Source organism: Ambystoma mexicanum, chromosome 13 (genome assembly GCF_040938575.1).
Source record: "Ambystoma mexicanum isolate Mex_15411 chromosome 13, UKY_AmexF1_1, whole genome shotgun sequence".
NCBI classification, from domain to species: domain Eukaryota; kingdom Metazoa; phylum Chordata; class Amphibia; order Caudata; family Ambystomatidae; genus Ambystoma; species Ambystoma mexicanum.
The window spans coordinates 576,671,172-576,695,603 of record NC_090938.1 but is presented as its reverse complement, the minus strand read 5'-3'; the positions used below and the strand labels follow the sequence as shown (position 1 = coordinate 576,695,603).

At 46.5% G+C, this 24,432-nt stretch overlaps 1 protein-coding gene across 6 annotated transcripts in view; it reads left to right on the top strand.

Moving 5' to 3' along the window:
• Positions 1-24,432, top strand: part of ABI3 (ABI family member 3) — a 331,848-nt gene that overhangs the window by 177,490 nt on the left and 129,926 nt on the right. Inside the window, exon 6 of one of the 6 annotated variants that reach the window (XM_069634399.1) lies at positions 8,560-8,702. The exons of the other annotated variants lie outside the window; for them this stretch is intronic. Within the exon in view, the coding sequence (XP_069490500.1) occupies positions 8,560-8,677 (118 nt within the window). The 3' untranslated portion in view covers positions 8,678-8,702. Of the gene's footprint in view, positions 1-8,559; positions 8,703-24,432 lie in introns of those variants that run through there. 6 annotated transcript variants of the gene reach the window in all.

Genomic DNA, 24,432 nt, shown 5'->3' with positions numbered 1-24,432 from the left:
CAGCTAACCAGCACCTCAAGGAAATCACCCTAGCATTAGACATGGCTTCAGGCAGTAGGTGTTACTGAGCCATAGCACCAACCAAGGTTATGGACGCCTGGTCCAGGGTGGCAGTAATCCGAGGGAAACGAGAAAGAGAGAGACAGCCCTAGTGCCAACCACAGGAAGTTCAGTCTATGGAAAGAAAACCTGATAATTCCCTTTGAACCTGCCTCTGTATGTGGAAAAAATAAATACCCTTGAACCGGCTGTGGGTGCCAGTGTGGCTTCTTTAGTGATGCCTGGACACATTTCCTACACTAAACTATGTATGAATCACCAAAATCAGGCTTTGGGTAGAAATAGCATCAAAGAATACAGAGCAAAGAATCGATGGTAAGGATATTGTAAGCAATCTTCAGGCTTCTGACCATGAAGAACACAGTGCAGACGGCAGGGACATTGCATGTAAACTTCAGGCTGGAAATGGCATCAAAGAACATAGAGAAGAGAGGGCAGGGATATCGCTTGCAAGCTTCAGGCTGTAAATGGTTCGAAAAAGGTGGCAAGCGCTCCTCTCCAGAAAGAACATGGCATGATAACCTGTTCTGAGATGAGAATTTGCAGGACACGCTTTTTGCTCACTGTACTTTTCACAGATGGGAAATATCCATTTGCATATCAGTCTGTCCCGCCCACAAGGGCAGTCCATAAAAGAACACAGAGAAGAGAGGGCAGAGATATCGCTTGCAAGCTTCAGGCTGAAAATGGCATCAAAGAACACAAGGACGAGAGAGCTGAGTCATTTCAAGCGAGCTCCGTGCTGTAAATGACATCAAACCCACAGTGCAAAGGACAGGACGATTGCAAGCAAGCTTTGGCCTGGAAATGACACCAAAGAACATAGAGGGGAGAGTGCAGAGATATTGCAAGCAAGCGTGGCCCATAAACGGCATGAAAGAAAAAAGTGCAAACCACAGGCATATTGGCTGGAAGCTTCCGGCTGAAAATATCATCAACGAGTACAGGAGAGAGAGCAGAGAAGAGAGAGCAGGAATACTGAAGGGCTGGAAATGGCATCAGAGAAAACAGGGGAGACAGAGCAACGTAATTGCAAGCAAGCCTCAGGCTGTAAATGGAACACAGTGCAAAGGGCAAGGGTATTACATGCAAGTACCAGGTTGGAAATGGAACACAGCAAAGTGAGAGCACAGTTTCTGCAAGCAAGCATCAGGCCGGAAATGGAACACAGTGCAAAGGGCAAGGCTATTACATGCAAGTGCCAGGTTGGAAATGGAACACAGCAAAGCGAGAGCACAGTTTCTGCAAGCAAGCATCAGGCCGGAAATGGAACACAGTGCAAAGGGCAACATGCAAGTGCCAGGTTGGAAATGGAACACAGCAAAGCGAGAGCACAGTTTCTGCAAGCAAGCATCAGGCCGGAAATGGAACACAGTGCAAAGGGCAAGGCTATTGCATGCAAGTGCCAGGTTGGAAATGGAACACAGCAAAGCGAGAGCACAGTTTCTGCAAGCACGCATCAGGCCGGAAATGGAACACAGTGCAAAGGGGCAAGGCTATTACATACAAGTGCCAGGTTGGAAATGGAGCACAGATTAGCGAGAGCACCGTTTCTGCAAGCAGGCATCAGGCTAGAAATGGCATCAAAGCACAGAGAGTGGAGAATACAGGGTAGAGATCATACGGACTGTCTGCAGGTTGGCATTGGGCTCAAACAGCAAAGAGCAGGGAGCCTACCCACATTATATGGTCTGAAAAATTTTGAGGAACAGAAGACGACCCTCGGATATGCTACAGGCTGGAAGCAGGGAGTCTGCAAGCCAGGCATCAGGCTAGAGCTCAGAACCCGCTCTTCTTACCAAGAATAAAGTGGAACGAGCAAACCAACAGACACAAGGTCAAGAAGAGCAAACCCTGATCTGACTGGAATGGCAACCCCTGGGAGGGACGGCAGTTTGTAGAACGCTTCACTCCAAGGTCTGACCGTTTTGTAAAGGCAAGCTCACAGGAAAATGTAACTGGCAGTTGAGCCAGGTGCAAGCACTTTGGGCACCTCCTCCTGAACATGGTCTTTTCGAGGATGGAGAGGTGCTAAGGCTGCAAAGACTGAGGGCATAATGAACCGAAGGTGTGTGATTCATCAGGGAAATGTATGGGCAAGTGGCTGCAGTTATGCACATTGCAGGACGCATAAAAGGTTGGAGCCCGAGCCAAGCACAGCCTTTGTCGGTGCAGATGCTCTGCCGGCGAACGCGCCATCAGTACGGCAAACGGCGGGTGCCGCCCTTATTGGGGACACCCACCCAGCCGAAACACAGGGGGAAAGGAAGGAGGGACAAGGATACAGGGCCCCATCCACGGGCACGGGAGGGGGCCGTAGCACATCACAAGGGAGGCAGCGGAGGCGGAGCAAGACCAGGAGGGGTGGGGCTATATAAGTCCTTTTGGCCCCCAGGTGCGCCCTCTTGGTCCTGCTCCCCCTCCCAGCTCAGAGGAATTTGGTTACAGGATGGATTGGGTAAACAAAGGAAGGAGTTGGGGAATGGATAAAGAGAGGGATAAGAAAGGAGATCGGCAAAGGGGAATGTGAAAAGTGGGGGATGCAAAGGCATCTGGGGGGAGTAAGGATTTTCAGGTCTTGAAGGAATTATGGGGTTGGAATAGACATGCTGGCGGATGGCGATACTGTAATAGCCGGGGAAGAAGAATGACGGGACTGGGGGATTGATTCCCTTAGTAATAGAAGGAGGTAAGGGGAGGCAGGCAAAGCATTTGGGGAACTAGAGGGGGGCCTAGGGAGAACTTGGGGTTGGGGGAATGGTTAGGCAACTTGAGGATTAGAAATAAATGAGTATGGAAGCCAAGGGCTGGCAGAAGTGGACAAAACCAAAGCCGGTGAAAGCCTGGGGAGGAAGAAGAGACTCAGGAATGACAGAAGGGGTGGGTTAAATGGGGGAACGGGCCCGGTTGGGGGAAAAGAAAGAAAGGGGAAACTAGAATGAGAAGTAAGATAACAAGGGAAGGGTTGAATGGGGGAGTAAGAAACTAAGTAATAGAAATAGAAGAAATAGAATTAGAAAAAAGAAATGAAATAGAAAAAGTCACGAATAGAAGAAAGAAAGAAGAAAAGAAAATTACAAAAAGTAAAAGTAAACAAAGAAATGGCCATGGGTATAGAGGGAATGTTTATGGAGGGACGGGTCTACGCAGTAGGGTCCTCTGGACACTGACGGAGGGGGGCGGAGCTTAAGAAGCCACATCCACAGTAGACTAATCCCGAGGTGTGGTGGAGAAACAGATGATCTGTAAGATCACTTCTGGCTTGATGCTTCACTAAAGCTTGCTGCAGCATTTGTGACTTCTATCTTTGAAAACTGGTCCTGCCTATTTGTTTCGGGGAATCCTCAAGAGGCCCTTGCAGGCCGGGGGAAGGTAGTAGGATAAATTATGTGATGGATGCTACAACCGTAGGATGTGCCGCCGTGGGCTGTCCCCGCTATGAGGCTTCGCAGGGATCCAGTCTGCCCTTGTTTTAGTCGCATTTGCGGCTGAAAAACATAAAATACAGGGGTGTTTCTTCATTTAGGTGCCAATGGCGCCCATGTCCAAGTTAGGCAGCAGCTCCCCCTAGTGGAACTCCACTGCAGATGCGCTTAACGGCATTAAGATGTAGTTTTAGACCAGGGAAGGAAGATCAGTTTGAAATATTTATATTCATATCTTGATTTATCTTACAAACAGTACAACGTTATATACACTAAATACTAACGATAACCCCAGTGGGGAATAATATGCATACTCCTCATTCTCACCCCCTCAGGATGTCACACACAATCTAAATATTCCACCATGATCTGTCGTCAATGACTGTAGTCCTTCACATACAGTATCTCACATAGGCGGGGCAGTCGAACTGGCATGCAGGTTATGGCACTATAAGAACCCTTTTGTTACACACCTTCTTCAGGAATGGAATTTGAAAGCGATTTCACGATTCTGCATCTTCTCCTTGGTTCTGTTGTTGCTAATTAATTTATGCAGACTTCCAGAAAATGACCACATCTGACTGGCATAATTAGCTGATAAAATCATTAGGCTCGATGCCTCAGCATATGGGAGTTTCTTAGCAGGGTCGTACTTCATGATCGTTCTGGGAACTTGAGCTCAATGTCCCAGAATGCAGTGCGTTCTCAGTTTTCTTCAGCCAAATGATAACTCCTATCAACCCCTTTTTCAACGTGTTTCTCTTCCCTTCTCCCTCTCCGTATCAGCAGCTTTCCTCCTTCGCCCTCTTCAACATTGTGGACTGCCTTTCCGGCCCTTCTCCTCATGAAGGCCACATGTGTGTCTGGGGTCTTTCTACCTCCTCTTCTTGGCATGATGCCCCTCTCACCAGTGCGCATCACCTCCAAGGTCTAGATCTGGCAAGCGTGGTTGTCGTCCCACTTTCTTGCGCCACTGATGCTTGCCAGCAAAGCGTTCCCCTTGTCAGGGGGACCTTCTGCGTCTTCTTCAGACTCAACCAGATCAGTGTCTGAGACTGGATGGCGTAGGTGCTCTCAGTTTCACATGTTGAGTCTGTCTGGAATTGGAGGCCATTGCACAGCTGGTCTTGGGTTTCCCCTCATCCTGCCCACCCTCCTCATAGTGGATCCAGCACTGCACGCCTCATTACAAGTTGGCTGGTATACAGTCAAAATGCTGGTAATAACGTTTGCCAGCACTTTTACTGGACCTGCCAACTCCAACTTTGCTGGTAAGGGGGTCACTGGAGGTAAATCTGACCCCTACTGGCAGAAACGGTCTCAATTACTGGTTTGGTAATACCATTGCCAGTAATAGCGGCAAAATCCTCCATGGATTGGGGATTTACCACCCTTATCGGCACTTGTAATCAGCTGGTAATTCCGGCAGATCAAGTGCCGGTAACAGCAATTCCACCATTTGCCAGTATCAGGATACTGGTGAACTCGTAATGAGGCTCTCCCGCAGGCTGATGGTGACGTCACTTCTGACCCAGAGATTTTCAAGCTATTGCAGTACTGTCCTGGGGACCACATGGCTGCTAGTATAGTAAACAGATGTCAAGACCCACGGTCCGCGCTGACTATGTATAGCTCCATCCCCAAGTACCAGTCAGAGAGGTAATAAAGAACTTACTGACCAATCATTGGGGCCACAGGTGGCTGGAACAAGAACTCGGGTCCCCATAGAGCTTCAAAGGAAACAGGCAGTCAGGGGTTAATAATACAGATGTCCCACAATGAACACCACCCTATATGTATACAAAGGAACATGTCACCTACCAGTTGGGCTGCTGGGGAAGGGGTTGTGAGTGAGGAGGTAAGCAGGCTTGTCTCCCTCCCAAGATGGTGAAGCTTGGTCCCCAAGATGGTGCAGTGCTGTGAGCAAGAAGGACCAGCTGACAAGGGGTCCTAAGAGGCACTTGCTGGGTTGCCACCGTAGTTCACACTTCTGCTAGGCAGGGCCCCAATGATGTGGAATGAGGCCAATTGCGGTACACGAAAGACAGATCCAAACGTGGCTCAGAAACGTAGGTCGTAAGTATGCTGGGCTGCAGACGATATTCGCCGTAACTGAAACAACAAGAAAAGGCAGTCCATGAGTCCGTGCTGAAGTCAAGAAGTCTGATTAATCCAAACGAGGTAAGCGCTGTATCCAGGGGTTGAGCATAAGACAATCCGTGAGCCAAAACAAGGTCGAGGTACAAAGGGACCTGAACTGGGTGAAAACACATTTGAGAAGTGCTGTGTTCTGCACCCAGTGTTCATTTATCCCGTTGTCCAGGACGTGGGATCACGTGAACGGCACCGCATCAGAGGTGGGTGGTCACGTGAGCGGGAACACGTCATGTGGCTGTCCGTCATGCAGTACGAGTTGTCCTTAGTCTCCATGACAGCTACCAGCGCGGCCAGAGCTGCCACAAAACCTGTTTACGAAGCAACAAAGCGCCCTGAATTGCTGGGGAACCTTGACAACGTGCCAATGGAGCACCCTTCTGCAGCTGGGTAGGAAGTATCTGAACCCTAATGGAGGGGTTGTGTATTGTGTGCAGGTCAGGTGTACCTTGGTGTGCTGTATGCGTGACAACAGACTTCAGCGAGATCCCGCTGAAACCAACATAAACGGTGACTTCTGAAACACTTAATATTGCTAACTTTTTTTCTAGTGTAGAGGAGGAGTCAAGTACCCCCAGTTCAACTGCCCCGCCTACATTACCTGAAACGTGTGAACCAAAATATGTGACGTATACTGAACAGTTAAACCAGCAAAGAGAAGAGGGAGGGCTCTGTGCAGTACCCATAAGAATACCTATACCTGAGAGAATATAGGAAGTAAAGTACCCATCGAGGAAACCATACTTGCATCCAAGACAATATGATGGGCATTTGAACAAGATTCCTGATGAAACAAAGAAACTGAATGACCAGGATGAATGGTGACGTCATACAAAGTTGAATCGACACCCAGATAGAAAGATAACCAGACCAGAGAGGCAGACGATTATAAAGAACAAAGAAGTACCAAGGATAAGTGACATCTTGGGATCAAGATGAAGAAACTTATGCCACAAACGTAATGAAGATATTTAGTTAGTTTAAATGTATACAGATGCAATGAAACGCGAGCAGCAAAGCAGTCATGAAGCTAGCCACATGCTTAAATAGATTAGACTGCGGCAAGAGCCAACATATACCTATATACCTCATAGATACATATGGATTAAGTGAAGAATGAATGTTTCCACTACGTATAAAGCAGTACTGAACAACGCGAGAAGGCCTCATTTCAGTGTCGCAGTTACAAAAAGCAATTGAATTAAACAGAATACATTTCAGCTAAGGAGTTCACTGAGCCAAGAAAGCCAAGGTCTTATCAAACTAGGAATTGCCTGACATTGGATACAATTAAACGTGAAAGAACAGAAGCTCTTGTTCAAGAAGGTCAAGCAAAAACAAAAGGCATCAGAGGACTATTGAAGAATAAAATCAAATACACAAAAAGGCTCAATTCAGTCCAGTCATGTGTTGGTAGAAAGTTGGACGAACGACATGGTCACACCTATGCACGGAAGCAGGATAGTACCCATACTCCTTAAAAATTCTCAGAGAACAGCACAGACTCAAGGCCAACTTCAAAAGTACTAATTGACACTGGACCATTGAGGTTATGATGGATCACATTTTAATTGGAGGGAAGCTGGTATCAAGACTAGCTTATCCGCACCTGGCTGTTCAGTCTGCGTGCTGGTCACGTAGGTGGAAAATTACTGACAGGAGTTAGAAGCTAACCAATTGTAGGGGACCACGCAGTTAGGGGTCCTATAGTTTGTGTAGCCAATGGGACGTCGTACATTTAGTGACGTTCATAGTTGCCATTTTGGAGGGAGAGCTTAGTTGCCCCACCTGATGTTAGCTATCCTATTACCTTTCTCCGTTACTCCATACAGATATAGTACCTATGCTTAGTTATTCACTTAGACCCAATCCCACTTCCCGATAGGTTTCGGTAGTTTGCCACGTAGGATGACGTTGGTAATGCCGTAGGTCAACATGTCAGCTATGACCAATTATGGGTATAAGAACCCAACTTTTTAATGAAGTAGTTAGAGTCAGAGTATCGAGCAATTGATGATGTTCGTTGTACTCCCTGTTTTAAGACTTGCATTAAAACAGACAAACTTTGTCAAACTATTTGTGTCGTCATGATTATTGATGTATGAGTATAATCTGCATCGCCATCCATCTCCAGGGTATTGCTCCTCATCTTAAAGGGCTGGAAGCCTCCAGTTCACTCTTTCTAAGAAAAGGTCTGCTGCGAGAAATCTGTTTGTTTAATTATGTATTTATTTATTTGTTTATTTGTAATGCTCCATAGTCCACAGGCCTCCGGGTGCATCATCTATGCTCACTCACCTTGTATATCTTAATATAGAAGCATGACTACTATTTCCATAGACCTTCTATTAAGCAGGAGAAGGTTTTAAATTATGAATGTGCATCTTAATTTTAGAATTAATGGCTCCTACAAATCTGAATTGGCACCACGCATTTGTGACTTGGGAGCTAATGGCTCCTGTAGCAAAATGTTAGCCTGGCGCACTGGTTCGAGAGAGGAAAAGACTACAAGGACTAGCATGCCTCTTTCTAGCCTTTTAAGGTCCATAACTGGATTATGTAATGGCGTAAACTCCAGATTTCTTCCGGAGGTTACTAGGTCAGATGCAGGGCACTTGAACAGTTCAGGAACATAACATGCCAATGACAGGATCTTGCAGTGACTTTATGAGCCGCCCCTGGTAGCAAGATTGAGACATGCTTACATCCATAGAGCTTACAATGGGGTGTTTTGTGTCTATTCGCTATGTTCCCGAAAGAACTTGTGTGTGTATATAAATGCACACTATTTATGTTTATAGAGAGATGTGCGTTTGCATGGTCATTGTGTAAAATAAGTCTTTCCATCAGCAATAGTAAGGAATGTAAGTCTTTGTGCTGGTGCGCGTGTTCACTGACATGCACAAATTCTACTTTCCAGCACACGATACTCATATCGACTAAAGCAGACACCAGCGGCAACTGAACAGCCCCTGCCAACAGACGTTGTACATCAGAAAGCTACACCTCGTCAACGAATTTACACAGCAAAGCCCTGATATAAGCATCCTCACACCATTGGCACACAAAGCTCCCATCTGTGCATGGCAGTGATCGAAGTGAGCGGGAACGGTCGGGAGCGGTGTTCCACTACTTCTATTTTTTTCTGTTTGCCATTCCTCTACTTTTTTACAGCCATTGTCAGCATTCTATATAGAGAATGTGTCCATTCATGTCCCTGTGCAAGTGTAAAGTTGTAATAGGAGCCTTAGTTGCTAGCCACTTAGATTATTGCCATGCTCCAGCAGCAACACCTTGTCACATGTTGCACTATCCATCCGTCTACCCTACCCCCTGCCTAGACCACAGTTCCACTAGTTTTTTCGGTAGACTTATACCACTGGTGTATGGATATCACAAGTGCTCTTGGCACAAGTCACCTAGTAGAAGACCCGCACACACTGCCAGGGTGCTTCCAAACTGCAACCATCAACACAAGCGCAAATGTTTTGCATTTTCCTTCTGTCTCCACCAACCAAACCCAAAGTCCAGAGGACCCAGAGACCATACAAATGGCTGTGATCTGCAGTATAAAACCCAATACAATAACATAATATAGAGTGGCCTAGATGTACGTGTTAGTTTAAGAGGTGTACGTGGCTACTGGTAGAGTAGAAGCATGAGAATATGTATATAGCTGAATATGTCAGTAACAGTGTCCAAGAACTTATAGCAGGCTTGAGTAGGTGTATATATCTCGGCATGTGGAGTGTATGTCTATCAGTAAGTAGTGCACTCGTATACGGTTTAGTATTAATTGTGTGTTTGTGTATGTGTGTGTGCATGCAGTCTGCAGGACTGCACTGGCCCATATTTGGAAATGAGTGGTGCACATCACGATATTTGACGGTTGTGCTTGTAAATATGCTGATGATGTGATGTATGTCTGACAGAGTATGGCATATTATTCATATATACATAAGGTGTATGTGCAGTCATTTCACACTGTAACCACTAGAGGGCAGCACCACACCACCAGCTAGAAGCACAAGAACACCATAGAGACAGTGCTTGGGGCAACACTTTCACCTTTCAGAAGCAACTCTCAGCAACGAGCCGCACTTTCACAGAGATGGTATTTGGGGCTAGTTTTACATTTCAGCAACACAAGCGACACATCAACACCAGAGAGACGTCATATCAACAAGCAGCACATTTGCATAGACATTCACACCAGTGTGTACGTAGACCAGAGAGAGGGCACATTTGGAAAGAGAGTCAGAGCCCAAAGCAAAGAGTCAGTACAGCAATCCAACACTACCCCACAACTCAATTGTCCCATGCAGCACAGGCTCTTCACCACACAGAGGGAGTTGGTGCCTCTCCCAATAGGAGAGTAGTGTTCACAACACCTCTGCTGCAACACAGACTGCCACTGCCCCCCACTAAGAGAGCAAAGCTCAAAGCACATAACCCTGTTATTTCCTTATTGTCTCCGCCACCCCCACAAAGAGGGTAAAACTCAACTGCGCCATGCTGGATAGTAAAGCAGACCGATCTAAACACACTGGCCCACTGACCCCTTTAAGCACACTCAGCTTCAGGCCCTTGTCTGCCCCAGGCCCACCCATCAAACTACCTCCACCTCCATGGAGTCAGGCTCAGCTCCATCTGCCTCAAGCCTACAACTTGCAAACAAAACACCTGCCCTAATGGCAGATGTTGTGCTATATATAGTAGCTACTATGCATTACATTACAACATGCCGGCACAGGTGACACTAAAAGCACACAGTCACCAATATGATACCATGCAGTAGAATTCTGCTCGATCTTTTACACCAATGGGAACAGAAATAAAGCCACCTCACATACATGGTCTTAGACCGCCTAGCACTTTCAAAACCTTTCAAAGCCACACCAAAACATCTTGCAGCGAGATGGTTCACAGAAGAGCTGAAAAACTCAAGAAAATCAACTGCAAACTGGAAATCATTTGGAGAGAGCACTGCAACTGACAGGACAAAATAAAATATCAGAGCCAACTCAGATTATACAAAACAACAGTCCTCAATGCAACGAAAAAACAATGATAAAAGAATTGAATCAGCAGCCAACTGTGAGAAACCATGTGGCCAGGACACGCCCATCGCTTTTGGATCCAGTTCCTGGTGGTGGACCAGTGCGGGAGGATCACCTGGATGGGGGGTCTTCAGGGAGTGGGAGTGGGACGCGGTATCTCCTTCCCTGTCTCAACGTTTCCCCATCCTACCAGGTAGGCTACTTAGGAACTCAATCCCCCACACCTCTTTCCCAACATGAGCACTTTCTCACGGACAGCTCACTGTGCGAGATAACGGACTGACACCCGAGCCATATACCTCACATGTCCCAACTCAAGGGTCAGGCAGAGTCAGGCAATTACTGATAATTACACACACCCGACTTCCATCACACTTCCCCATGCGGAAAAAATGCAGAGCACGAAAGCACACTCTGAGCAAGGCAAAACACATGAGGAAGCAACAGTTCCGAGATGGCAGTTTAATACGAGGAGAAAGACAGCAAGACCAGGAAGGGTTGCAAGGAGGGAATTGCCCTTGGCCTTTTTCAGAGGAAAATCGCAACTTTCAAGAGGCCTCAAGAAAAAGAAACATTAAGACTGGGAATTAAAGCTGAAGAAAGGTGCATTGTGTGTCGAAGGTACCCGGGGCTCTCCCGTATCGATAGACAAGGTGGGGAGGAGCGATTGCTGCTGTGGTACTGTCCTTGGCTCCTACAACAAAACAGCGCCAGTAAAGTCAGCACAGCCGGTGAGTCAGAGAAACTGATCGCAGACCGGTCAGTGTTAGAGCCAAGGAAAGGATATTCTATAAGTTTTGGAGAAGAGTTTCTGAGCCCGGAACAGTGGGATCCAAACTAAAAAGATTGTGGTATAAAAAGGATCTGAGCCAGGCTGAGGGGGGACGAGGGTGAAGAGTGACTCACCGTCTTGAATATTTGTAAAGGAACTTTTTAGTTTGTACATCAGGTCCTCTGAATCAAGAGACTTTGATAACTTCAGAGACTTGGGCATGGAAGGCCCTGATGGTGGTAATAGAACTGTGTCCTTGTGCCGAAGAAGCCAGAGAGTGTGCTATGCTCAAGTGTGTAACGCCTTGTCCCGGCTGAAACCGTGGGAAAGAGAGGCCAACGGCTGAACATCCTGATTTATAATTTTGTGACCACATCTTTATTTTTCATGAACATTATCCCACACTATTTGTATTTATCAATAAGGATTGGCAATAGTTTTTTTAGTATAGGTCCTTTTATTTTAGCGCGACTCCACTAGGACTGAGTTATTGTTATTTGATGGTCGTAGCTTGCTCCTATCTGTAGATTTAGAATTAGATAGGCGTTTATCACACCCTTCTTAAAGTTCAATAAACAGCCTTGACTGGGGTCATGTGGGTCTGTCTTTCTTTGATACCATCCCTTCCTTACACAACCCACAAAAAGAACTCTTCAGATCATCAAAGAGATAAATAACCCTTCATCATGCAACAAAGACGTCACCCCAACACAAGCACTATATGACAACATTACCAACCACCTTAGATCAAAAATAGAAACAATCCAACAGACTATCAACGCAAACTTTGCTAACATTAATACAGCCACTGGAACTCAGACAACGTGCGATAAACCGACTACAGCAGGTTTCACCTAATTTGAAGCAATAACCAAAGAAACTTTCTTCACACTTTTAAAGGACACCAACCTTGCAGAATTTCCAAGTGACCCCTGTTCCCAGTACATCTCAAAGACATCCTCAACCACAAAACCCCAGCATTACACTTCCAGCAACTAATGGCCCTGGTGCTAATCACAGGAATAGTGCCAAACTCCTTCAAATAAGCATACATCAAACCACTGATAAAAAAGGCAACGGAAAGTGCAAAGGATCCAAGCAATTAGAGACCTTTATCTAACTTGCCCTACACAGCTAAGATCCTGGAGAACTATGTATACAAAATCCTATTTAAATACATGGAAGCAAACAGAATACTCGACCACTCGCAAGCCGACTTCACACCAATGAGAGGAACAGAATCGGCACTCCTATCCATATGGAACAACCCTAAAATAAATGCAGACAACAGCAGCCAGTTAGCCCTAGTGCTACTGGACATATCGGCGGCATTTGACACAATTAGCCACGCATCACTGATAACAAGACTGATGGAATCTGCAGTAAAAATATATCTCCTAAGGTGGCTTACCTACTTCCTCACAAATCGAACCGAACAAACCTATCTACCTGTTTTCACCACAAACACCAAAAACATCTCATGTGGAGTGCCACAGGGATCCAGGCAGTGGCGTCTCCAGGAATCAATTTAGAGGGGGCACAGAAGGAGCCACAGGCAAAAGCAGGGGGGCTGCCTATAAAAGCACTATTAGTATGCTTTACCAAACTGGCATGATCTACATACCTGACATCCTTCCCCCCACCACCCAGAACCCGGGCCCTATACCTGGTATCCTTCCTCCCCTCCACCAGAGCCCAGGCCCCATACATGCCATCTTGCCTTCCCAACACCAGAACCCAAGCACCATCCCTGGCATCCTGCCTCCCTACCGCCATATCCCAGACCCGTTACCTGGCATCCTTCTACCCCCACCACCAGAGCCCATGCCCCATACATGGTCTCTTTGCCCCAGCATTACCCAGGGCCTAGGCCCCACCGCCATAGCCCAAGCCTCATATCTAGCATCCTGCCTCCTAACCAGCCAGAGGCCAGAACGCACGACCCACACCTGGCATCCTGCCTCACCACCACCAGAGCCCAAGCACCAAACCTGGCATCCTGCCTCCTCAACAGCCAGAGGCCAGAATGCATACCCCACTACAATATTCCAGGCCCATACCCGACATCCTGCCTCCCCACCAGCATAGTCCAGGCCCGTACATGGCATCCTGCGTCCCCACCAGCATAGCCCTGGCCCCATATCTGCCATTCTGTTGACCACCCGCCAGAACCCAAGCCACATACCTGGAATACTGCCTCCTCAACAACCAGAGGCCAGAACACAAGCCCCAAACCTGTCACCCTTTCCCCCACAACACAAGAGCCTAAGTCCCATTGATAGAAGCAAATAAATGACTGTGATTTTTCCAAAGTGAAAAAGGTTGCTCCCAGTTCTTATCAGGTGGTTTGTTGAGCAATGTATGGCAACAGTAACTACCTGAACATCATTCTACATCCCCTAAAAAACAACCCATCTTCACATAGAGAACACATCACACCAGTGCTAAAAATACTACACTGGCTACCACTGAAACAGCAAATAAAGTTCAAGGCCATGTGCATCACGCACAGAGCAATACACAAACAAGGCGCAGAATTCCTAAGCGACAAACTACGCCTACACCAACCGACAAGAACACTAAGATCAAGCACTGACATACGCCTGGAACCAAAACCCTACAACAGAAAAAAACTCGGAGGATCGTCTTTCTCTCACCAGGCACCCAAAACCTGGAATGACCTACCTAAGAATATACGAAATACAACAAACCACATAGCATTCAGGAAACTCCTCAAATCATGGCTCTTCAAAGCATAACCACAACGGAGACGCACTAGAATGCCCAGACATTAAAACAATGACGAAAATAACTCCAACCCCGACCACTCTCAAATTGGACAAACACTCAAACCAAAGAACCAACCACTCGACAGAGCATAAGACACCATGGAAATAGCCACAAAGCTGCAGAGACTAACCACATACCTAGACCCACACGAAAGCCCAATTGACACTCGCGCTCGTACATACCGGACAAACACATCCAGACCGGCAGACGCATCTAGATAGAGGCTGGCCTGCATCGCATCTAGATAGGATCGATTGAAGGATAACATGCCCGCACCTAGAAAAACGTGAATGCTAACATGTGCCACACCTAGAGTTGTGAACACCAGCCTGCGTGGCGCTCAGATGGAGTTGTGAATTTTAGCATGCCCACACCTGGACGGGTCTCTAGACACTGGCCTGCGCCGCATCTGGGTGGGAATGTGAGGGCCAACAAGTGCCACGCTCAGACAGAACTGTGAATGTTAGCATGGTAAAGGTCAGGTAACCCACTAACCAATATAAGCTCAAACTCTGCATACTGATCACACTCAAAAAACTCACACAACCATCTCTCGCACAACAAGCCGCACGCACCTCACAACACTGCAACATCACATAAGCCGGAACAACAGCACACGCGGACTGACTCCGATCCGATACCCGCACCAAAGCTCAGCACCCGGTGTATACCGAGTTGAAGCTGCCAACAGAACACCACTCCTCTCACTATCCTACTCCCTTCTTCACCTTACTAACCCATCCCACCTTTATCGTTTACAGATCCGCCTGAGCGCCTGGGGACCAATTCCGTTGGTGACGGTGCACGGTACAAATACCTTTAACATTTAACATTAACATACAACTCATCACTGAATCAATGCGGATTACAAAATAGAATGCATAGCACCCGAAGACATTCCCTAAATAGCACTATAACCTACCATAGATACACCAATACAGCTTCCCACACTACTTAAACACCACAAGGACAGGCTCAATAATCGCATAAACTGGAGCGCACATTAACCACTGCTCCAGAGAAGTCCAAAAATATATAAAACTTGCACACCACAGAGAATCCTACCTTTTCAGATCATGCACACATCAACATTGCAACAATAAGAACCTTCCCCTGCTTCTGCATTAGTCTTCTACCTCACCTCTTGAAGATCCTGAAAACCCAAGAAACCGTGAAAATGGTGGACTGTGTACTATACAAAACTCAATAACATAGCATAACAGGGCATAGCAACAAAATGTCACTCATTCTCCTGTGGGGCCATACTATGGACGTCCCATGCCATTTTGGTGACTGACAGCAATAGAGGAGGAAATAATTGTTGCCTCTGCTGAGGTCAGTGCCCTATACATGAAGAGATTACATTATTTGCCCAGAATCACACACTTTGGTTAAACAGTAAAACTGGGATTTTAACCCAATCTGCAGTTTAGGTATTTGAACACATAACTTTCAATCTCACCTTCCTACAAATATGTACATTATGGATTTCAAAGCCTATAATAATACTGCCTCATAGAGCAGAGTGTTCCAGTTTCTCAAGGCCATGGGCGAGAAGGCGCCCCAGTCCTGTTTATGCTTATAATTGTGAGACATGGAATTTTCCAAAATTTCCAATGGGATAGAACAAATACAAGTCCCAGAATCCAGAGGGAAAAAACAGGACTGTATGACCTTCTCATGTCTGGCCACTGGAAACATTAGAGTTCTGATAGTTTACTTGCAAAATACACATATCTCAAATTAAAGGAACCTTAAAATATGTAAATCCTCCGTGAAACATGTTAAGCCTAAAGAATATAGTTGTAGTTTTATTTTCCGGATCCAGAAAAGAAAAAATCGAAGTCGCAGAATGCAAAATAATGCAAAGCCTGAAAAATCCTTACTTTTACACACCGGTACTTTTCTCACTTGAAAAATCACTAAACAAGTGTTGTAGTAAATTCACCAGGATAATGATTACATTTGTCACAAACCTCCAGCTTGTTATGCACATTTTTAAGAACAATTAACTATCCCTATGAAGCAACACGATTTTTCCATGTTAAACTAGTAGACTTGATTACTAACTTTGAAAAAGTAAGCTTATTTCTGCAACTTTAAATATCTAGGTTCTGCAACACCCACATACTAGTTAAACCAGCTGTTAGGAGTCTCTCAGATGAAATACAGAACCCATCAGATAAGACAAAGGAGTAATTGCAGGCCTTAAGGCCACGATGAAGGGCAGGGCTCCATGCAGGCCAGTCAAGGATCTCTGTTCAGCTGCGAGATGTAAAGGGCTTTGCTGCAAAGTCAACAAGCCCACTTTAAATGGACTTGGCAAGACTCCCAGGGCAGGTCTTCACCTGTCCCTAGGGAAGAGGGGCACAAAGGGGGCACAACGTTTTGCAGGGGAAGCCAGTTCCACCCCTGGCCCTAGCATAGCAACGCCACTGGATCCAATCTCTCCTTCCTGCTCTTCAACATCGACATGTTCGCCCTGATGAAAATCATTTGAACTCATTAACCGCCTGCAACAACACAAACGACACACAACTGATTGTGAAGATAACATCGACCCAATAACCTAACTACAGCCTCAACAAATGGTAATGAACAATCTCAAACTGAACCCAGCCAAAACGGAAATAATGGTCTCACCCACAGAAAACAACACAACCAACCCACAAGTGGACTGACCGCCAGGCAAGGGAACCCATCCTGAAACTTCAAATGTGGAAAATAACCTAGGAATATTCATGGACAACAGACTATCCTGCAAGTCAAAACAATCACAACACATTTTTTCCATCTCCTGAGACTCCTCAGGGGGTTGCTCCCATACACCCCCTTTCCACACAGAGCACTTACAATCATATCACTGATAGTAACAAGAATTGACTACGCAAACAGTATTTACCTAGGAATGCCGGAAAGACTCATCAAAAAACGTCAGTGCGTCAAGAACACTGCCACATCACTCCAGCCTTGAGAAGCCTACATTGGCTACAAGTAAAAAAAACACATCAAATGTAAGGCCCTCTGCATTGCCCATAAATCCTTGCACAGACAAGGAGCCAAATTCCTCCATGCCAAGATCAACTGCTACCAACCATGAATGGACATAAGATCAAGTACATGTTAGGTGTCTGGCCTCACTCTCACCATCAGCGTAGGAGCAGGAGCTCCCAGGACCTGTCCCCCGCCCCTCCAGGAGCAACGTGCACCCAGCGGGCACTTTCCACTATGGCCCTACATCCGTGCCACTAATAAGGTAAGCGCTAAAGTCAGAGAGCATTTCCCAAAATTACCTTCCTAAAAAGTGCATCTGCGATCTGCGCAACACTGAAGGAAGGATAGGCTTCCTTGCAGCCCACTTCCACAGCACCGAATTTGTTTGACTGATGCAGCACTGAAAACGCCATTAAAGCACACAAGGCTTTCACCCCTTCAAAATGGCCGCTTGTATTTTTATTGCCTGCATCAACATCCACTGAGGCTCCAGCCTCCAACATTGATAGGCTGCCGGCCTATTTGCTCCCCTATTGGTCACCGGCAGGCGAAGCCGGCCCACATTGTCCAAGGCCCACTGCAGCAAGGCCAACACCTGTTAGGTGCCTTTTTGTGCCTGTGTCTGCCGTCTGCCATACCCCCTGCCCGGCATACACCAGGTAACTTTGAACTTCAATGCACTAATCACTGCAGCGCAACGCCTAGCTGCAGGTCCTCACTGTCTTCTACTACCATGCTTGCCTGTGATACAGCAGGAAACGGCATATAGAGTGCAAACACTTTGCTCACCATTGGACTGTTTTTCTAAAAGCTGCCACTAGAGTGCCTACCGACCAAACTGTATTCAGATTGCTTGCAAATGTCCTGATTAATGGTCACATCAGTGAATTATACTTTTGATTTTGCCTGACTGCTTTCATTATTGCACCCGCATTTAGATTGATACCAACTTGCATGTTGAGCATCCCAGACTTAGCTTGCCAAATCTAAGTGCTCTCTGTTGTATCCATTTTAGTCGCTGCTAATTTTGACAATCTGATAGTCAATGCAACTTAGTGTGAAAAATCTCTCAGCTGCCTACTTGACTTTTGAATCTAGGTGAATCTCTGCCCCCTTAGTCAATGCAATCTAATGTGCTTAGCTGCCTACTTGACTTTTGAATCTAGGTGAATCTCTGCCCCCTTAGTCAATGCATTCTAATATGTTTCAGCTGTCAACTTGATTCTGAATCTAGGTGAACCCTGGCCCCACTTAGTCAACACTATCCAGTGCGACATTAGATACCTTATGACTCTCATACGCACCTGAAGTCCCGCCACACCTAATATATGCAATCCGAGATGATTCCTCACGCCCCTATGATTCGGAAATCCACTGCCCAGCCCCCAGGAACCTAATAATTTAGGAACTAGCTGGTACTAGACACACGCCCACTGTTCGCACCTCCTCCCACCAAAATGTACCTACCGGGTATATATTCAGTACTGCTGAGAGTCATCCTCCACCTTATCCACGCAACTAGTCATCTCAGCCCCCCCCCCCCGGGCCTGACGAGCATGGTTCCCCACCACACACCATGTACCTCTCTACACCGTGCACCCTCTCTGCTAGAAACTCCAAACTACACGCCAGACTCCCCAAAATATATGAGCCCAGAGCTAGGGATACTACCCATACCAAACCATCAAACTGGCCCCAACCTTACATCCTGGCTATCCCTTCCAACAAACGCACAATCCTACCTAAGCACACCCAAACCAATACTTCGACCAAACATAAGTCTCGATCATCATCCTCTTCACCTACTACGAGTAAACATGCCACTACACCCATAAGAGGGGCTTTAATCAATGCGCGATCTGTAGTAGCCCACGCGACAGACATAGCAGACCTCATCCTAACGGTGGAACTAGACTTCTTAGCCATTTCTGAAACCTGGCTTCATGCAGCAGCTGGCCCAGCCCTTGCGCTAGCCATCCCTGAGAATTTCTCCATCCTCCGAGCAGACAGAACTGATTCTAGAGGCGGTGTACTCGCTATAATCGCCAAAACTCACCTCAACCTTAAACCTGACACCACCGATCACAGCCAAACTCCCCACCACCAACTCCCAAACCATCACCATCCACCTACTATACAGACCCCCAGCCCCCCTAGGCTCCTTTGAGGAAGACCTTAACTCCATCCTCTCTAACAACTTAAAAAATACCTCTCAATGCCTCCTCTTAGGAGACTACAACCTTGGCTACAATGACCCTAAAGACACCCAAGCGGCCGCCATTAATTACTCACTGTCAGAACTAGGCTTCACCCAAAGAGTGTCCACCCCCACTCATAACAAAGGGAGAACTCTTGACTGGATAGCTGACCACAACTGCGTGATTTCCATCACTGCCATCACCCCGCAACATTTGTCAGACCACCACCTCCTCTCCTTCATACTTGAAGCATCCAGCCCAATCGCTAACATCTCCCTAGCCTCAGGCATCCCGACTAGAAGCAAGAAAAATATAACTGTGGAAAAACTCATCCCTCTCATACTACCTACACTGAACCAACTCCCTGCCAACTTCAACCCCCACCATCTGGTTGAAAGTTACAACAATAGCATGCGCCTAGCACTAGACGCCATCGCACCACTAAAGCTGAGAAAACCCAAGCCGATAAAACACCTGAATACCTGGTTCACGGCCCACCTAAAAGCCTTCAGATTAGAGAAACGCAAAAAGGAACAAATTTGGAGACAAGCTCCCACAGACAGCAACAAGCTGATCCTCAACAAAATAGTTTCTACCTATAAAAAAGAAATCCTCCTCGCCAAACAAGAATCTTACAACCTGAGAATACTGCATGCCAAATCCAGCACTAAATAATTGTTCACCATATTAAAAGAGCTAAAGACACCTATCCCGGCCCCAGACACCTGTAAGAAAGATAAACAATGGTGCACTAGCATCCAAAATGTCCTTTCCAATAAAGTTGAAGGCCTCCAAATCATAATTAATAACAAGAAAGAGACTTTATCCAACTCTAAACCCAACAACACCCCCCCACGCACCATTCCTCAACACCACCCAACCCCCTCACTCGCTTCAGCTTTTCAAAAGTTTGCACGCTAGAAGTGGAAAAAATCATACTCGGCCTCAAACCATCTAACTGCCAAGGCGACCTATGCCCACCTCAAATCATCAAAGACGCAGCCAGAGACCTATCTCCATTCATCACCAAACTCATCAACACCTCCTTCTCTTCTGGTACTATCCCCAACAACCTCAAAGAATCTTGGGTCCTTCCCCTACTAAAAAACCCACACTCGTCCCAGCCATACCCACTAACTACAGACCCATCACCACCGTCCCCTTCCTACTAAAAATCCTCGACAAGACAGCCTACCTACACATTCAAAAATTCTTTGAACAAAACTACCTCCTAGGAGTCCGGCAATCGGGATTTAGACCACAACATGGCAGAGAAACCGCACTTATTGACCTCAAGGCCCAAATTGACACTCTGAGAGATAATGGGAAAACTGCATTACTGCTCCTCCCAGACCTCTCGGCAGCTTTTGATCTTGTTGATCATAAAACCCTATGTAGCCACTTAGACTCGGCTGCCCACGAAGCTATTGGCTGGATCACCTCATTCCTGAGCAACAGATCCATGTGCGTCTTCTCCACCACGGCCTCCACTGACCCCATTCCCATCACATGTGGGGTCCCTCAGGGGTCATGTGTCTCCCCCACACTGTACAACCTGTTCACTAAGCCCCTGTTTGATGATCTAGATGGTTTTGGTATCACCTACACTAACTATGCTGATGATACCCAAATCCTCATCCCATTGACGGATGATTACAACACGGATTTGGCCTTGGTGAACAAGGTGTACCTCATCATCCAGGCATGGATGGCCTCCTATAGTCTATGCCTGAATGATGACAAGACCGAACTCATCATCCTGGGATCAGCCACAAACCTAATCAAACTGGACCTCAACTACTCCAGCTTCACCATAGACAGCCACCTTATAAAGGTAGCTAAGGAAGTGAAAACCCTTGGCATCTACCTCGATTCCATCCTCTCCTTCCATAAACAGGTCAGCTCCAAGGCAGCCACTACAGCCTACACATGCAAGCTTATAAGCTCGGCCAAACCCTTCCTCTCCACCCAAAGTTGCATTACTCTAGCCAGAGCTCGCATACTATCTAAACTGGACTATTGTAACTCCCTCTATGTAGGCGCCAACAAACAGGTTACCAATAAAATCCATATCCTACAGAACAATGCTCTCAGAGCAGCGCTTAGCTTCCCTAAAAGAGAACACGTCTCGAATATTAGGAGAACTCACAAATGGCTCACTACTTCGGACAAAATCCTGCTTAGGGTAGCCTCCCTCACTCACAAATGCCTTAACAATGCAGCTCCCCGCTATCTCACAGACAGACTAACTAGATACACGCCCAACAGACACACCAGAAATAGCAATGCTAACTGTTGTATTGTGAGGTGAGGTAGCTTGAGATGTCATGTGGAATGTTTATGTGTGGATGATGGAATATTCTGAGTGAGTGTTCTGCGTAGAGGCGGTTACAGCTGGCTGGCCCTGGGTGATGAGAGCCGGTGTTGTCACAGCTTATGTCCTTTATGTCTTCATGTGGATATGTAACTAAGAACTTGGAAATAAACTTACCTGAAGAAATCTTAAAGAGCCTGGAACCTGCTTTTTAACAATGGCGACGAGTCGGTCTTTGGTAACCTACGTGCCACAAGCTGATGGACTGAGGACCCTGCTGCGGGGGGTGCAGGAAGGACAAGCTTCTGGAGAAGGACAACACCGCCCCCAAAAACTGTAAGCCCCATCACCCAGGGCAGGGTGCAGGGGGAGCCGGAGGATTAAAGCCCCATCTTTGGTGGGACCGGCGCACATGAGTAGTGGGCAAGCTGGGCCCCAGGGAGTCTTCAGGGAGAAGCCCTGACATGGCTCCTCAGAGCACAGGGGCAGGAACAGGAATTGGGCCCCATTGCAGAGGGATCAGCTCCAGGAGCAGGATAGAGGACTGCGTCCCAGAGTTCAGGGGAAGTCCAAGAAAGAGGCCCCTTTTTGGATGGGCAGCTCCTAAGTAGGAGGCAGAGCTCTGCCCTGGGAGTTGGAGATGGCGCTGGACCAGCAGGTGAAAGATAATACTGGCAATACTGGGAAATTGATGTTGAAAGCAAACGCTGTACCCTGGTCCTCCATGAGATGTAATGAAGAGCTAGCCCACTGGGAGGAATGTGATGCTACTCTACGTTTTTTTTAAAAGTTAGAATGGCAATAGAAAAAAAGAGACACTGCTCTGTGTTTGGGAAATGGATGTAAATTTGACATGAACAAGGAGGACTGTTTGCCTGACTGCACGTCACTCCCATGTCATGTGCACTCATAGCAATGGGGAGCTGTTGTTTTAAACGGTGTCCTTCTCACGAGATAATTTCAGCTTTGAAGTTATGGGAGCCTGGCAGCACAGTACTGTGCTTATCGTGCACATCATGTTTTTGGCTGTCTGAAACTCTGGTGATTTATGAGCCTTTCGTGGCGAGGTCTCCTGGGAAGTGAACGACCGTTGGCCTATGAAGCTCTGCATTGCCCTGCTGAGCAGTAGTGACGGATGATGTCACACATGCAGCAGGGGGAGATGGTGAAGCGTAGAATGTTCTTTGGAATGTGCTATTGTTAGAGCTTCGTATTAAGTGCTATTTGCCCTGAGGATGTAAAAGGGAAAGTACTTTAAGGAATCTGACGTTTGACTTGTGCCTTAGACGGAAGGAAGCAAAATATGTGTGCAGCTATATTAAGGCAGGAATGAACAATGCTTAGAACATGGGAACCGTACGATACGAATCGGATCCAAGAGACATGGTTTGTTTAGGTGCCAAATGCTGTGGTCTCTGCTTGGCAAAAGAGACATTTTCGGCGGATTGTGATGCTGGCATGCCGCTCCGTCTCAGTTAGTGAGGCGACGGGTAGCGGCCAACAAATAAGGTGACATTTTTAGGTCATGACAGTATGGTGGGGTATAGGCTTGTGCAGAGAGTAACAGCCATAATGTTGGGTAGTTTGGAACTTATTTAATACTGACGGAGCATTTCGCATGTGCAGGATGGTGAGTGCCTTGGTGCGATGTGAATCTGTAGAATGGGGGCACTGCGAGGATGCAAATGAGTTCGTGTTTTTAAACAGCGCTGTTCTGTTATGTAAATGGGTAAGTGAAACGGTGACAATATAATGTGGTAATATGTTGTATTGAAGGGTATTTAGCATAATTCTTTTGAGGAATTGCAGGTTTCGAGTGCCAAGCACCATGGCACATGGTCACTAATGTGCATACATCCTTGCTGTTAGTTTAAGATGGGTGGTATGTGTATGAATGTGGTAGCTTTAATCATTTTGAGGATTTTCAGCTATATTGGACATGTCAGTAGAGCCTGTGTAAAAGGTTCGCTTAAGAGCCTACAAATGGCTATGGACATTTTAGTTCATAAAAGTTAGTTTTGGGGATTTTACTTACTATGAGCAACATGGTTTTGTATTCAAATGTGCAGAAATGTTTTCAATGCGGTTTATGTATTGTTCACAGCATATGGTTGCAGCATTCTATGACTTTGGAATGCATGTTATGATGAATCTGACTCAGATAGGTTGGAGAGAGTCAGTGAGTGTTGGGTATTGGGTGAACTCACATTCAGCATGGAAGTGTTGCAGTGTGAAATGCATGGTTTGAATTGTTTGCGTAATGTCAGTGGGGTATATAGTTTTCCTTACATTGTTTTGGTTTGGTTAGTTACCTGTCGTGGTAAAAGTTGAACACCCATGCGATTGTTCTAGAGTGAGGTAGCGCCTTGACTCTTTGGATTTTCTAATTTCATGTGAGGGGATTGGTCTGGTTATAGGGGTTACCTGATTCCGGTAAAGGTTGAACAGCGATGAGGTTGTTCTGTGAGGGAGGTAGCGCCTCCTCTAGGATTTTTTTTTATCCTTCTCATCACATTGGACAGTAGGTAACTGGTGGTAAAGGGGTAGCTGGGGACGCCTGGTAATGACCCGTCGGTATTGAGTGTGGTAAGTCCTGAGATGATGAGTAAATTGTTTTCTATGTTACTTGTGGTATTTATTGTGGATTTCATTGTATCCATGGGTT